The sequence below is a fragment of the Canis aureus genome, chromosome 5, assembly GCF_053574225.1.
Source record: "Canis aureus isolate CA01 chromosome 5, VMU_Caureus_v.1.0, whole genome shotgun sequence".
NCBI classification, from domain to species: domain Eukaryota; kingdom Metazoa; phylum Chordata; class Mammalia; order Carnivora; family Canidae; genus Canis; species Canis aureus.
In genome coordinates, this window is record NC_135615.1 from 62678656 (window position 1) to 62696493 (window position 17838).

At 37.4% G+C, this 17838-nt stretch overlaps 1 protein-coding gene across 9 annotated transcripts in view; it reads right to left on the reverse strand.

The window, feature by feature from the left end:
• The window catches only part of FTO (FTO alpha-ketoglutarate dependent dioxygenase), a 428971-nt gene that overhangs the window by 253952 nt on the left and 157181 nt on the right, over window positions 1-17838 (reverse strand). For all 9 annotated transcript variants that reach the window (XR_013380253.1, XM_077898409.1, XM_077898408.1 and 6 more), the window contains exons 5-6: window positions 7953-8032; window positions 1370-1513 (exon numbers count right to left, since the gene is read on the reverse strand). Coding sequence is in view for 8 of the 9 variants with exons in the window: in XM_077898409.1 (XP_077754535.1) it covers window positions 1370-1513; window positions 7953-8032 (224 nt within the window). In the remaining variant the exon portion in view is untranslated. The remainder of the gene's footprint in view (window positions 1-1369; window positions 1514-7952; window positions 8033-17838) is intronic.

Here is a 17838-nt window from a genome sequence, read left to right on the forward strand (position 1 = left end):
ACACAGCCAGTCATTACTTGTTGAAAGGACGAAAGAGAACATGTTTATATTCTAAATTCTCCATCAATCCTTCCAGTTCTAGCAAAGAGAAAGTTGGAGATTGTTGACAGTCTTCAATGGTTCTCTCTCACCTGAATAACTTTTTTCTTTTAATATTTTTTTGTTTTGTTTTAATTTACAACAAAATTCATCCATTTTAAGTATAAAATTCAATGACTGTTAGAAAATGTATGGAGTTGTATATGAATTTCCCTTTTTCTCCCATGGATAATGGAAACCTCAGGCTCAGAGCCTCCTCCCAGCAAGAGCATCTGCAGGAAGGTGGTAACACTGCTGTTTTCACTGGCGAGATTTTTCTGGTTCCTTATTCTTTTGGCTAGTGATAATGGCTTTTACTTGAATTGGTAATACAAAGCTTCCTTTTCAAAGAAATTTATTTACATAAAAAATGAGCTGAGTTATGGGATGCCTGGATGGCTCAGTTGGTTAAGCATCTGACTCTTGGTTTGGCTCAGGTCATGACCTCAGGGTCTTAGGATCCAGCCCTGTGTTGGTCTCTGCGTTCAGTAGACAATACACTTGGGATTCTCTCTCCCCACCCACTCTCTCTCTCTCTCTCTCTCTCAAATAATAAATACATCTTTTAAAAAAAATGAGCTCAGTTTTTAAATGTATTAAATAGACAACATGTACAATCCAAAGATAAAGCAAAAGTGGAAAGGGTGTTACTGAGAATAGCAAAGCTTGTGAAACATTGGCTGGTGGGATCCAGACCTGCTGTTCTGACACACTGCAGAACTTCACCTCACTTTGCAAATAAAAAGCAAGGCACTGTTGCTTGCTCTTATGGTCCACCTATGACTCCCATTTGTCTTTGCAGGAAGACTACTCTTCATGAGTCCTGTGTTTCTGCAGGTCTTGTGAGCAAGGCACTAACTTCCCTCTGTCTCAGCCTCCTATTGCAAGAATGTTTGATATGGTGAAGCCTGGAAGATATAGTTTGCCCTCTAGAACAAAGGGCAAGGATGCTAACAGACTTGAAGGATAAAGACTGTATCTTGTTTGGAGCAAAGATCAGGATCACCTACTACCTATTATAAAAGATTCAGCTTCCCTTTGCTAAGGTTCCTCTCCTATAACACAATCCCTCCATATACCCACATTATAGGCACTCTTTGCATTGCCCTGTTGAAAGAGAGGCTTCCAGAACTGGGACAAAAATGCTGATACTCCAACTACTGCTGTTCTCCTAAGTAATTAAACTGCTCTTTGTCCCTCACTGAGGAATTTCAGGGCTCATACTCATATAAAATTATGGCAGATCAACTTGTTAGCTTGCACATAGCTTCCCAGTTCTTGAAAGTCTCACCTCATTGTGGATTTCTTCTCCTTGTTTCAGAACTACAGGCTCAAAGGATTTCAAAGAAACATCACCATTGTCTGCCTCATCACGGACATTCTGCAGAGCCAGCTGGCAGCGCTGTAAAATATAATCCAAGGTTCCGGTCGAGCACTGCAGAAACAGAACCAGCAACCGAGATTATAAGCAAAATCCAAGTTCATCATACATTACTTCCCAAGGATGTTCACATTTGCCCCTTTTCTGTACATTCATCTGTTGCCCCCACAGCTCAGTGCATACTCAAACTTAAGAATTACTAAAGTGGCCTACTCACTGGGCTCTGTGTTGCCAGCTTGGCCTCACCTGGGCCACTCTTCTTGCTGATTTTCTTATGTTGGCCTTATATCCCTAAACAGTAGGCTCCCTGAAGCTAAAGCCATGTACATATATGCAGACATAAATGTACATATATACATACATACACACACACACACACACATTTTATTATATATATTTTTCTACATATACTACAGCATCTAGAACCAAGTCCTAAATGTAAAAGAAACTTAGTAAGGTAGTTTTTGGATAAATAAATAATTAGCCAGGAAGTCAAAGACACTGGCTTTATTATAAGTGCCCTGAACCTAACAATGGGAAAGAAAGGTAACCAGACTGATTGGTTCAACAGCCTACAAAACAGAACAGTAATGGCAGGGAAAAAATTTGAAGTTATAAACACCAAGCAAAGAACTCATTTTCCTTTCCTGCAAAAACCATACACCAAGTAGTTGCAGTCTTTGGCAGGATAGGTTCTTCAAATAATGAAGACTATGTAGTTCATGCCCTCAAGGCATGTTCAAAGGCATAACTTAGTACCTTTGTATTGGCAAGGGCACAGATAACTAGTTCATCCCTCTCTTTGTCTGTGGGAGCAAAACAGAGGTCAAATGGACAACTCCTCCTTTGAATGCTATATGTCAGAAAAGAAAAGGATGCAGATGGAAGTGTGCATCCGTTGGTTTTAATGGCAACATGATTTCCTAGAATGATAAAAAGCAGGCTATAAATATATCCTTTAGGCCCAATGAGGAAAATGTATCCCCAAAGTATTTTTATTTTAATATTTATAACTTAAGCAGATCCCTTAGAAATAACCTTGAAGGCTAATGCCCTGGTACAAAAATTATTTGTATGGTTACTGCCATTTTACACAGTGTGTCATGGATAAGCCTGAGAAAAATAAAGTTATGGTGCCAAAAACAGAAGCCTGACTAATATGTATTTTAATATAAAGATCTAAGAGTGCTGGGAGCCCAACAGCTCCAAGCTGCTACAAAGAAAAAAACAAAAAGTGAAGCTGAATCACCACTCACTTTTGTCCCAGAACCACTCCTACAACCGCTCTTAAAATGACGTTGTATCTATAAACATGCTCTACTCACACCTTTACTTTCCCAGGTATGGAGTGACCCAAGTAAGAGGTTACTAATCACAATGACATTTATTACAAAAGACTGGAAACAACCTAAATTCCCCATTAATAGCAGGCTCGTTAAATAAACTACAGTGAAGCCGCACTTGCAGCCAAAAGTAAGGGGATGGGGATGCTTTTCTTTCTGGGCGTACAGAGTTTTATCTCTTGTACAGAACCTATAACGAAGCCTGTTTTTTTGACAGGGGCAGGTAACAACTTTATTGAGACATAATTCACATGTCAGAGAAGTCACACACTGAAAACATGAAATTTTTTGTTTTTAGTATATTCACAGAGTTATGCAACAATCGCCACAATTAATTTTAGAACATTTTTGTCCCCTCCCCAAAACAAACTGTACCCCTTAGCAGTCACCTGCCTCTTTCTGCCAAGCTTCCCAGCTCCAGACAACTACGAATCTACTCTCTATGACCACTGGTCTGGCTATGCTTGACCTTTCGTATAAATAAAATCATACAACAGGTGATCTTTTATGGCGGGCTTCTTTCACTGAGCATGGTAGTTCAAGGTTCATCCATGTTGTAGTCTGTATCGACAATTCCCTCCCTTTTATCACTAAGTAATATGTGATTGTATGGATATACCACTTTTGGTTTTACACTCATTATATGATGAACCTTTGGCTTATTCCCACCTTTTGCCTAATATGAGTCAGGCTGCTAAGAATATTCATGTACAGGTTTTCATTTCTCTCAAGTATGGCACTGCTGAGTTATGAAGTAATGCTATGTAGAATTCTTAGGAAGGATCAGACTCTTTTCCAAAGTGGCTGAACCATTTTATATTCCCTCCAGCAGTGCATGAGGGTTCCAATTTCTGCACATCTTCATGAATACTTGTTACTGTGATTTTGACTGTAGCTACTCTAGTGGATGTGAAGTGGTAACTCACTGTGATTTTGATTTGCATTTCCCTGATGACTAATGATGTTCAAACATCTTTTTGTGTGCTTATTGGCCACTTGTACACCTTCTTTGCAGACATGTCTATTCAGATCTTTTATCATTTAAAAAACTGGATTATTTATCTTTTTAATTATTAGTTTGTAAGAGTTATTGATATACTCTAAACACACAAGTACCTTGTGACATAAGTGAAGGGAAAATACTTTCTCACATTCTCTAACTTCTCTTTCCACTTTCTTGATGGAACATTTTGAAACCTAATAGTTTTTTTTTTTTTAGATTCATTTTTTTAAAAGATTTATTTACCTATTAGAGACAGAGAAAGAGAGCACGGGGGGAGGGGCAGAGAGTCTTAAGCAGACTCACTGCTGAGCATGAAGCCCAAGCGGGGCTTGATTTCACAACCCTGAAATCACAACCTAAGCTAAAACCAGGAGTTCAACACTTAACTGACTGTCCACTCAGGTGCCCCTATTTATTTATTTTAGAGAGAGAAAGAGAGAGAGCATTGGGGGGTGGGGAGATGGAGAGAGAGAATCTCCAGCAGATTCCACGCTGAGCACATGGCCCAACACAAGGCTCAATCTTACAACCCTGAGATCATGACCTGAGCTGAAACCAAGAGTTGGACACCCAACCAACTGCACCACCCAGGAGCCCCTAAAGCCTAACAGTTTTTCACTTTGGTAAAGTCCAAATTATCTATTTTTTCTTTGGTTGTTTGTGCTTTTGGTGTCATATCTTAAAAAAAATCACTGCCTACCCCAAGGTATGAATTACTTACTACTAAGTAGTTATTACCAAGCCTTACTAAAACAAAAGTGCAGAATAGTATGTAGACTACTACTTGTACAAAAAATGTTTTTAATTGAACAAATATTTGCTTGTATATGTACTAAGTATCACAGAAAGGATAACAAGAAGCTGATAACACTGGTTGCTAGTAGGAAAGAGGAGCTGGTTGGCTTTAGAAGAAACAGATATTAAACTATCTATTTCTTGGGTACTTTTTGCATTTTGAACCATTTGAGTGGCTACCTATTCAAAATATAATTATACATAAAATTTAAGTTAATAAAGGATATTCAGGAGAACAGATTTCGTCTGTTCCAACAAGAAAGAAAAAATCCAATAAAGGTCAAGAGCCATCAGATATAATCTAGTCACATGTAATAAAAAAACTAAGTAGATTTCTTCTGATTTAACTAATATGAAATTCAGAACATCACTTCCTTAAGACAATCTGTTTCTAATGTATTTTGAAGAGACAGAAAATAACAAATCATTTTGTGTGGCACAGATAAAACATGCCATGTTAATTCTGGATGAAGGAGAAAACATTCATAAAATAAAAGTGAGGACTTCTAGTAAAAATAAGTAAGGACTACAACACTGCCCTCAAATCATAGATTTTTCCTATCTCCTCTCTGGATGGAAATAATAATGTAACCTTCATGTTAGAAAAAAAATTTTCCCTCTTTTATTACAACAATGATTTAACATGAAATAAAAATTTATAGAAAAAACCATAATCCTGTCACCTTACCTTTTTTTATTGTTTTTATTGTACATGATTCTTTGTCTACACAGCTGTAATCAGAATGTACACATCAGTGTATATTGTTTTTCTCTGTGTGTTAAGTATTCAAAATAAGTATTTTCAGTGGTTGCTCATTGGGGCGATATTAATTTACTAGTCGTATACTCTAGAGGCACTAAAGTTCTGTTTAACTTTTCACAACTCTTTTTTTTTTTTTTAACTTTTCACTACTCTTAATCACTCTAAGCAAACATCTTTATACATGTGTGAGTGTGTGTGTACTCCTTTTTAATTATTTCCTAGGTTTGGTTTCCAAACAGTGTTATGAGATCAAAGATATTTTTATGGTACTTTATACATATCCCCATATAGCTTTCCAAAAAGTATATCAATTAGAAAAACTTCTAGAAGTATATGAAGGTATCTGTTGCACTGTAACTTTACTGACACTGAACATTATCATTTTTTACTCTTCACAAAAATAAAAAGTTACATTAAAATGGTGATGTTTCAAAAAAGTTTTTTTTTACTTTTAGGTGATTATTAAAGCCTGTATACATAAGATCACATAAAACAGAGTTAGTCCATTTTTTCTTAAAAGACCAGATAGTAAGTCTTACAGGCTTGCTGGCCTAAGGTCTCGTTCCAACTATTCAGCTTTGCCATTGTTAACTCCAAAGCAGCCATAAACGATATGGAATCAAATACGTGTGGCTGTGTTTCAATTAAAATTTTATTTATAAAAACAGTTGGCTAGTCCATGGGGCATAGTGTGCTGACCCTGATCTATAATACAGAAAGCAAGATGGTCACATCATTCATAGTAGAGGTGTCTAATTAGTAGCCTGAACTTGGGTACAAAGCCTGTAAAAGACAGAGATTTGAGATAATGTTTTTCTCTCAACAGCATCACTACATATACCTGCTTCTTTATATAAAAGTTAATTAGTGCCCATGATGTTGCCTAAAACTTAGAAGACACAAATACAGCTGTGACTTAAGCAGAAAATGCTGAACCTCAGCATATTTTGAAAGCACTGCTACTCTAATAAAATTGGTCCACCTGGAAAAAAGGAAACCAGACCACAGGGATACTGTTCAAACTGTCCTCTGGGGGGCCCCTTTTGGTGGCTTCTGTATAGGCATGTCTACTGCAGGAGGTGGAGGAGGAGAATTTTTGTCCCTTGTTTGCATTTATCTGCTGGACCGTTCCATGGGGGAGCTCTAACTCAGCCTGTTTAAAATTGAATGAACTACTGTCTTCCCCTAATGTCTTAAACGGTCATTTCTACTAATGGCAATGACATCCCCAAATCACCCAGGCTTGAGAATCAGCCAAGAGCCCAGCACAGGGAAAGCATCCAATGAAGAGTTCATTCAATCATTTGTTTGTCCATTCATGCATTCATTCATTCTTATACTCCTTCCTTCTCAACTGTCTAACAGAACTTACTTCCAGGTCTCTTTTATCATTATCTGTGTGTTTGTTTGGTACCTGGCTCCCCAGTTAAAATGGAAGGTTCAACAAAGGTAGTGTCCACAGATGTCACATTGATGATGTTGACGGCTCTCTCTCTCAAGCCCGTTGTGCGGCTAAACATGTCACAGGGACTCAAGTATTTAGATGAGCAAATGGAAGAGAAGGGCAAGGGAGAAAAGGAAAAGAGCAAATGGAAGAGAAGGGGCCAGGGAGAAAAGGGGAAGGGGACAAAGGAGTGGTTCATGGGCTTGATGGTATCTTAATTTAGTAGACACTCATGCCCTCTCTACCCCACAGCAACATGACCAGACCACGAGAAAAGCTATTTAATTCCCGAAGGACATGCCACTGCCTTATAGACTCAGACTGAGAAGGTCTTGTGCTTGTGCTTCCTGCCACTTTGTACTATCCCTTCTGTTCAACTTCCCACCTCGGTCCTCCCTGTGGTATAATGAAAAGTCAATCTACAAAGCAAAGCATAGATAACAAGTTTGGATTCAAGGTCAACCTGCAGTCCTTTTCATGATTATTCCCCTGCTGTCTGGAACCCTCCTTAACCGATCACACAGTACTCCAGGGTAACTGTTAAGTATTTCCCACCTCTTAACTTTCCACTCTGAACCGGTCTAATCAGCTGACCATCAGCCACACTGCAAGTGGTAGCAGAATTTAGCAATAAAGTCTGGTTTATGGACACAACAGGGAAGCTCAGAAATTCCCTGGCACCACTGTAACTCTCTCCTTAATTTATATTCACATATGACCAGAAGCCTGACCAAAAAGTTAAGAGAAATGTAAGTTCTCAACCATCAGAGCCCGGTCATAGCCAGCATATACACAAGCGCACAAATCCCCCCCATCTGCTTCTGGTCATCTCCTGTCCTTGACCTTGACAGATATAAACCCCTTAGAAAATCTAACTAGCAATATCTGCCAATAGCATTTTACCTTCTCCAAGAAACATAACCCCAAAGAAGCAAAATATACTTATCCCATGCTATGAATATTTTCTTAAAAACTGTATCCAACACAACTCAAAGTTAAAAAAGCAAGTAAATAAAGGCTAAAGTCAAGTTCGATGGAAGCAATTTTCCTATCAAATACTCTTCCAAAACTCTATGCAAAATTGCTCATTCAACCACTGCTGTCACATCCAATTAAGTTTGAATCACATTTTTATTTACACTTACCTCTGCCACTCGGTGGGTGGAACTAAACCGAGGTGGTAAACCAGCCAAAACACAGTGTTGGTGGGTGGCATTGAGATCATCTGTAGGAAAAATACCAAAAATTAAAAAATAAAAAAATAAAACCACACACACACACATTTATTAGTCACTATAAACTATTCAACAAAAATACAAAGTAAACAGTAAATCCATCATTCAAGAACAACAATAACTGAGGAATTAACATCTACTTTGTATTCTTTAAACCATTCTTTATAACTAGGATAATTTTGCATATATATAAATAAAGTATATGTATAGACATCAAAACCATGACACTTCCAAGAGTGAAAGGGGATGTTAATTATTCCAGGACAACAGGTGTAAACCTGGATTGTCTTTAGCCAAAAGAGTACATGGTTATCCTACTTACGTGTAGTCTTACGATCACCACTCACCACTAAGTTTTACTCTTTATGAACTTCTTTCTCTTTCTCATGATACATCAAATTCTACCCATGCCTTTAGATAATAAGCCAAAACCTTTTTATACTATTTAGGGTGGAACAGCTTTCATCTGAAAATCTGCCTTTTTCTCTCCCCAATCAAAGTATCAACTTTACCCTAACAATTTTCCAGGCAAAAAACCAACCAACTCAGCAGTTGCAAAGTTTTGGCTCTCAGAAAAGAATTCTAGCCTATGGATTCACAACCCAAGAATGGAGTAGGTGGTGAATTCATCAGCTAAAGAATAAGCCTAAAACCACACGCAGTGGAAGAAAAACCAATGGCCAAGTTGTTGTGTATTCTAAGAAATGATGCCACATGTCAGGCAAAATCTCTATCACCTCTGCTTAGGACACCACTTTCTCTATTACAAAGAAGAGAAGGAAACAGTACTGGTCCCCAGCAGTGTGTGATTTCCTAAATAGGCAAGTGAGGCTTCTTACCAAGATACCAACACTCATAATGATTTAAACCAAAAGGCAGAAAACCATCATATCATTAAAATTAACTTTTAAACAAAATAATGGAAATGCAAAATGTCAGCCGAAGGTCTCCTGCTTCTGGACATTCTGGAGTAACAGTGACAAGGTTTGCCTTCCTACCTTAAACAACTATAAAAATGGACCAAAAGTAGGGACACCTGGATGGCTTAGCAGTTGGACATCTGCCTTTGGCTCAGGGCGTGATCCCAGGATCCAGGATTGAGTCCCACATCAGGTTCCCCGCAGGCAACCTCCTTTTCCCTCTGCCTGTGTCTCTGCCTCTCTCTCTCTCTCTATGTCTCTCATGAATAAATACATTTAAAAAAAAAGAAAACAAAAATAGGAAACAAATGTTTCTGACACTGGAAAACAGAGCAAGATACAATCCCAAAGACAAACAAAATAGGTGAGCCCTAAGATTGCCCTAGCTTACTACCTAGAATGGAAAGGGGGAGTCAGACAGAACCCAGAGTTTTCAGTTTTCCCTCTTGTTGAGTTGTGAAGACAGAGACTAGAGTTTAGGAAAGCCAGGCAACAAGGATTTGTAAGACAGAATACTGGAACAGGAGAACCTGTACAAAGAGAAAACAAGTAAATATCTGCAGAAGAGTTTCTTCAAATCTGTGGCTAAGCACTGACCTGTCCACTTGTGAATGAAAGCTTCCCAAGAGCAAGAAAACAAGCACCAGCAAATGATAGGCTGAAAAATCTCAGACCTCATGTAAGGCTGAGGATATTTTGTGTTCTCAGCAGCTAGAATGGCACCTACTATGAGATAATGGGTTAGAGTCCTTGGAAAAGCAACAACTTAGCAGTAGAGCCAAATTAGTTCATCAAAGGCTGCCCTAGATCCACTTAATAGCTTAAAAGCAAGCCTCAAAAGTATCCAAGTTATTCCAAATACTTTAACTAGTCATTAGAGCAAAGTCTAACACTATTTAAAAGAATTTAACAAAATCAGATACCTAACAAAAAAAAATTCACAAATCTAGCATCCACTCAAGAAGTAACAGAGAAGAGGGGTACCTGGCTGGCTTGGTTGGTAGAGCTTATTATGACTCATGGTCTCAGGGTAATAAGTTTGAGCTCCATGTTGGATATAAAGATTACTTAAAAATAAAATCTCATAGGACTACCTGGATGGCTCAGTCAATTAAGCATCTGACTCTTAGTTTCGGCACAGGCTATGATCATAGGGTTGAGCCCCACATCAGGCTCTGCACTCAGTAGGAAGTCTGCTTCTCTCCCTCTCCTTCTGACCCTTCCCCTGCTCATGCTCTCTCTCTCTCTCTCTAAAATAAATAAATAAGTATTTTTTAAAAATAAAATATTATAAGAAAAATAGTAACAGAGCAATGAAAGATGTGACATACATGATACATGACACATATGTATATATAAGATGTATACATATCACTCTCTTCTTTCACATATACACATCTTTCATATATATAAGTAAATAAAATGAGGCTTCTAAGGATGAAAAATGTAATATCTGAAATTTAAAAATTACACTGAATGAAATAAACAGCACTTTAGACATTGCAGAAAAAAAACCAGTGAATTAGAATACACAGAAATAAAAACTACCAAAAAATAAAGCACACAGAGAAAAAAAGACTAAGATAAATGAAAGGGCATCAATGACCTATGAGATACTACTGATCAGTTTAACATAAATATAATTTGATTCTCAGAAGAGGAGAATGACACAGGGCACCTGGGTGGCTCAGCCAGTTAAGCATATGACTCTTGGTTTCAGCTCAAGTCATGATCTCAGAGGTAATGGGATAAAGCCCTGCATCAGGCTCTGTGTTCACCGTGGAGTCTGCTTGGATTTTCTCTCTCCTCTCCCTTTGTGTCTCTCTCTTGCTCCTGTGTGCACATGCTCTCTCTCAAATAAATAAAATTTTTTTAAGATTTTTATTTATCTGAGAGAGACAGAGAAAGAGCACGAGCAGGGGGAGGAGTGGAGGAAGAGGGAGAAGCTGACTCCCCACTGAGCAGGGAGCCTGATGCAGGGCTCAATCCCAGAACCCTGAAACCATGTCCTGAGCTAAAGGCAGACATTTAACTGAGTCATCCAGGTGCCCCTAAATAAATAAATCTTAAAAAAAGAAGGAAGAAGAGGAAGAAGAGGAAGAAGAGGAAGAAGAAAGAAGAAAGCAGAAAGAAGAAAGAAGAAGAAGAAGGACAGAAAAAAATTACCTGAAAAAAATTATCTGAAGAAATGATGGCCAAAGAAAAAGATCAGAACAAAGAATAAGAGCAACAAATAGAAAATATTAACAAATAAGGTAGCTATTAAACCAATTATATCAATAGCCACTTTCAATGTCAGAGGAGTAAATATATCAATTAAAAGACAGAGATTGGCAGAGTGGATAAAAAGCCAAAACCCAATTATTTATATGTTTATATATTCACTTAGTATAAGGTCACATATAAACTAAAAATAAAGCAGGGGAGAAAGACATTCTATGCTAACACTAATCAAAACAAAGCTGGAACACCTATATGAATTTCAGTCTTTGTTTCTTCAAAACAAAGAAATTATCAAGGATAAAAAGGGCATTACAAAGTGATAAAGGAGTCAATCCTTCGTGAAGATATAGCAATTCTTATGTGTACGTGCCTTGAAAGAGAGCTGAATTATATGAAGCAAATCTAATACAACAGCAAGGAGAAGGATGTCTGTGTGGCTCAGCGGTTGAGCATCTGCCTTTGGCCCAGGCCATGATCCTGGAGTTCTGGGATCGAGTCCCACATCAGGCTTCCTGCATGGAGCCTGCTTCTCCCTCTGCCTATGTCTTTGCCTCTCTCTCTCCCTCTCTGTGTGTCTGTGTGTATGTCTGTCATGAATAAATAAATAAAATCTTAAAAAAATAAAAACAGAAGGAGAAATAGACAAGTCCACTATTATAGTTGGAAACTTCAACATCTCCTATCAGAAAAGGACAGATCCATTAAGTAGAGAATCAATAAGGACGCAGCTGAACTCAAGAATACCATCAATCAATTGGATATAACTGACATTTGTAGACTACTTCATCCAAAAAGAGCTAAATACATATTCTTCTCAAGCTCATATGGAACATTTACCAAGATAGACCACATTCTGGGACCAGAACAAAATAAAAAACAAAACAAACATAAAAACAACCCAAATTTAAAGGATTAGAAATCATACAATGTCTGCTCTCAGACCATACAGGAATTAAATCACAAATCAGTTAACAAAAAGACAGCTAGAAAATCTTAAAATACTTAAAAGATTAAACAACTTCTAAATAACATAGTAAAAGAAGAAATCTCGGGACCCCTGGGTGGCTCAGCGGTTGAGCATCTGACTTTGGCTCAGGGCATGATCCTGGATTCCTGGGATCAAATACCACATCAGGCTTCTTGCATAGAGCCTGCTTCTCTCTCTGCCTATGTCTCTGTATCTCTCTCTGTGTCTCTCATGAATAAATAAAATCTTTTTTTAAAATAAAAAAAGGAGAAATCTCAAGAGAAATTTTTTTTTTTCTCAAGAGAAATTTTAAAGTATTTTCAACTAAATGAAAATAAAAATACAACATCAAAATTTGTGAGCTGCAGCAAAAGCACTTCAAAGGGAAAAATTTAACATGCTGAATGCATACATTACAAAAAAAAAGATCTAAATTCTGTAATATAAGCTTCAATCTTAGAAAACTAGAAAAAGGAGAGCAAATTAAATCTAAAGTTAAAAAAAATAACTAGAACAAATCAATGAAATCAAAAACAGAAAATCAACAGAGAAAGTCAATGAAACAAAGCTGGTTCTTTGAAAAGATCAATAAAATCAATAAGCCTCTGTCCAGGCTAAGAAAAAAAAGGAAAAATACAAATTACTAATACCAGAAATACAAAAGGGAACATCAGTGCAGATCCTATGGATATTAAAAGGCAAATAAAGTAAAATTATGAACAGCTCTCTGTCTACAAATTCAAAAATATAGATGAAATGGATCAATTCTTTGAAAGATTCAATCTGCCAAAACTCACATAAGAAATAGATCATCTGAATAGGCCTATGTGTACTGAAGAAACTGAGTCAAAATTAATTACCTTCTTAAACAGAAAGCATCAAGCCCATATGGGATCACTGGTAAATTCTACCAACCATTTAAGGAGAAAATTATATCTATTCTTTACCATTTCTTCCACAAGAAAAAAGAAGGAAGACGTCCTAATTCACTCTATGAGACCAAAAATACCCTAATACCAAAACCAGACAAAGATATCAGAAGAAAAGAAAACTGCAAACTAGTATCTCTCAAGAACACGAATGCAAAAATCCTCAACAAAATACCAGAAAATAGAAACCAATAATATATATTTTATATACTTTTATATACATCTTATAGACTTATACAGAACTATCAAGTGAAATTTATCCAGGTATGCAAGGCTGGCTCAATATTTGAAAATCAATAAATATATCCCAGCACATCAACAGGCTAAAGAAAAAAAATCACATGATCATATCAATAGATGCAGAAAAAAAATCTGACAAAATCCAACACAAATCCATAATAAAAACACTTAGTAAACTAGGACTAGAGAGTAATTTGTTCAATGTTACACAGATCATCTATAAAAAAATCTATAGCTAACATCATATTTAAACTTGATTTCTCACTAAGATAGGGAACAGGGCCAGAACGTTTCTTTTCTCTCTCTCTCTCTCTCTTTTTAAAGATTTTATTTATTTATTCATGAGAGACAGAGAGAGAGAGAGAGAGAGAGGGGCAGAGACACAGGCAGAGAAGCAGGCTCCATGCAGGCAGCCTGATGTGGGACTCGATCCTGGGACTCCAGGATCACGCCCTGGGCCTAAGGCAGGCACTAAACTACTGAGCCACCCAGGGATCCCTAGAATGTCTCTTCTTATCATTCCTTTTCAATAGCACACCGGAAGTGTTTAATGAAATCAGACAAAAAAAAAAAAAAGGTATACAGATTGAGAAGGAAGAAATAAAACTCCTTCTTCACAGATGATATGACTTGTCTCTGTAGGAAATCCAAAAGAATCAACAACAAAAAACTCTCCTGGAATTAATAAGCAATTTTAGCATGGCAGTAGGATATAAGCTTAATATACAAAAGTCAATCAGTTTCCTAATGAGTAAGTGGAATTTGAAAGTAAAAATTTATTACCAATTATATTAGCATCCCCCATAATAAAATACTTAGATATAAATTCTAACAAAATATGTACAAGGATCTACATAAAGAAAACCAAAGGAGCGCCTGGGAGGTTCAGTTGGTTAAGCATCCGACTCTTGATTTTGGCTCAGGTTACAATCTCAGGGTTTTGAGAAAGCTCCAAGTCAGCCTCCATAGTGGGAGACTGGATCCTACTTGAAAGATTCTCTCTCTCCCTGTTTTCCTTCTCTCTACTAAAAAATAAAGAAAAAAGTAAAAAAAAAGGAAAACCAAAAACCCTAATGAAATCAAAGAACTAAACAATGGAGAGATATTTCATGTTCACGGAAAGATTCAATATTGTCAATATGTCAGTTTTTCCCAACTTGATCTATAGATTCAATGCAATCCCAATCAAAATCCCAATAAGTTATTTTGTGGATTTTGACAAACTGATTCTACAGTTTCTATAGTGAGGCAAAAACCCAAAATAGCCAACACAATATTGAAGAAGAACAAAGCTGGACTTACCTAACTTCAAAAATTACTATAAAACTAGAGTAATCAAGACAATGTCTTATTGGCAAAAGAATGGGCAAAGAGATCAATGGAACAGAAGAAAAGAGAATCCAGAAAAAAGAGCCACATAAATATGGTCAACTGATCTTTGACAAAGGAGCAAAGGCAATAATACAATAGCAAGGATAATCTCTCCAATAAATGGTGTTGGAACAACTGGATAGCCACATGTAAAAAAAAAAAAAAAAAAAAAAAAAAAAAAAATCTAAGAATCTAGAACCAAACTTTACACTTTTCACAAAAATTAACTCAAAATGGATCATAGATCTAAATATAAAATGTCTAAAACTAAAAAATAACAGAAGTGGAAATCTAGATGACTTTGGGCTAATGATGAGTCTTTGGATAAAACACCAAAAGCACACCCCAGGAAAGAAGTAATTGGTAAACTGCACTTCATAAAAATTAAAAACTGTTCTGTTAAACTCATTGTCATGAAAATAAGAAGACAAGCTACAAACTGGGATAAAATACTTGCAAAAGACATGCTCAATAAAGGGCTGCAGTTCAAAATATAAAGAACACTTGAAACTCAACAAGAAAACAAACAACTTTACTGAAGAAATGGGCAAAAGACCTGAACAGACACCTCACCAATATACAGACTGCAAATACGCACATGAAAAGATGCTCATTATCATTTGTCATGGAACTGCAAATTATAACAACCATTTGTCATGGAATTGCAAATTAAAAGACACTACTAAGCACCTATTAGAAGGGCCAAAATCCACTGATAACTGGTAACACCAAATGCTGACACAAATAGCGTAAAAATAGAACATGCATTCGTTCCTGATGGGAATACAAAATGATATAGTTGTTTTGGAAGGCTATTTGTTCTGTAGGGGTTTTTTGTGGTTTTTTTTTAAGATTTTATTTATTTATTCATGAGAGACAAAGAGAGAGAGAGAGACAGAGACACAGGCAGAGGAAGAAGCAGGCTCCATGCAAGAAGCCCAACGTGGGACTTGATCCCAGGACTCCAGGATCATGCCCTTAGCTGAAGGCGGCGCTAAACCGCTGAGCCACTGAGACTGCCCAGTTCTGTAGTTTCTTACAAACTAAACCTATTCTCACCATAAGATTCAGCATCTGCCCTCCTTGATATTCATCCAAATGAAATGAAAACTTAGGTCCACACAAAAACCTGTGAACAGATGTTTAGAGCAGCTTTATGAACAAGTGCCAAAACTTGGAAGCAACCAAAATATCTGTCAGTAGGTGGATAAACTGTGGCCCATTCAGACAATAGAATAATATTCAGCACTAAAAAGAAATGAGCTATCAATAAATGAAAAGAAATGAGGAAACCTAAATACATATCATTAGGTGAAAGAAGCCAATTGGAAAAGGCTATCTTCTCTAAGATTCCAATTATACAACATTCTAGAAAAGACAAGACTGCAGAGAACGTAAATAGATGGTAAGAGTTGAGTGGAGGGAGGGAATGAATAGAAGGGTTACAGAGGATTTTTAGGGCAGTGAAACTATCTTGTATGATACTATAATGGAAGATATGTCATAATACATTTCTTAAATACATAAAACATATCCATAAAATAGACAACAACAAGAGTGAACTCCATTGTAAAACATAGACTCTGGGTGATAATGATATGTCAAAGTAGGTTAATCAATTGTAATAATTGTAACCACTAGGAGCTAGGAGCCTAAACTGCTCTAAAAATAAACTCTATCTTTTAAAAAATTATCAACTGAAAAGTCTTTGGAAAATTATTGAACAGTCCATAGCTCACAGTCTTGAGACCAATATGCAGGTATATAACTATATAGTTTTTCTCCTAGGGTGTTCTCATGGCAAAGGAAAACACTCACATCATTTCATTCAATATGTAGATGAAGAACTACTTTGTGCCAGGTACTACTCTGGGCACAGTGAACAAAACAAAGTCCTTGCTTTCATGGGGGTTACATCAGGATGGGGAAGATATAGAGTAAGTAAATAAACAAGAAATTCAGACATGACTTGCTCTGGAGAAAACAGGACAATTTAAGAAGTATAAGAATTAGTGGGGGTGTGAAGGAATAACACACTACTAGATATGGAACTATTGCTGGGGAGAGCTAAGTTGGCTTGAGATCTGAATAACGAGGATCCTGGCAACACCAACATCTGGGATGAGAGAATTCCCAGCAGAAGAAAGAGCTGGCACCAAGGCACTGAATAAGCTCACTGTACTGGAGACTGCAGCAAGGTGCTCAAGGTGGAGAGGGAAAGGTGAACAGATGAAGGTGGTCGCCGTTGGTCACAGTCAGAATGTGGGGCTTAAGTCTAGATACAATGGGAAACGATTAGAAAACTTTAAGCAGGGGAAAAAAGGGTGATCTAAGTCTGAGTAGACCACTCTGACAGCTTTCTGGAAAAAAGGGAGGATGGAAAAGGGCAGGCTTTGGAGCAGGAAGACCTGTGGGGAAGCTGCTGCTCCACGTGGGAGCCGATGGTGATGTGGACCACCGTGACTGAGCAGGAGATGGTGAGCAGTGATCAGGTCCAGAATGCTTTAGAGAAAAACAGAAGACCTGCTAAAAGATTGGATGGAGGAGGGAAGGAGGGGAGAGAGTGAAATTAAGAGCAGTACTGGGAGTTATCAGAGGAAAGAATGATTAAAGATGATTAAGTCACAAAACATTAGGTTGATGTGAAAACAGTGTTACAAAATGCAGTGAAAGGTGAGGACAGAGACGGGAGTGACAATTGTGGAGTTTTAAATACAAAGGAGAGGACAAGGAAGGAAGGAAAGGACCCAACCTCGGCAGCTGGGCTCAGAAGCGTGGCTTCAAGCCTGATGATGGCTAAGTGAGAGACTCCCTTTCAGTCTGACCCCCCTCTGACGCCTCTGGTTAAACACACCTGAGAATTTCTGGTTAACCTGGACTATTTTGTCTAAAAGAACAAAATGAAGAGCAGAGGCTGGAGGAGGTTTACTCAGGCAGATTCCCATAAAGGGTTGAAATCAATTTCTAAGAAATACATAAATGCCCTTCTCATTTACACAAATAAAAGCCTCACTGATCCTATGCTATTAATACTAGGATCCATGGACATCATAGAGAAAGTGAAAACATCTTTTTAAAAAGATTTTTATTAACTTGGGAGAGAGAGTGAGAATGCACAGCAGCAGCAAGGGGGGAGGGAGAAAGAA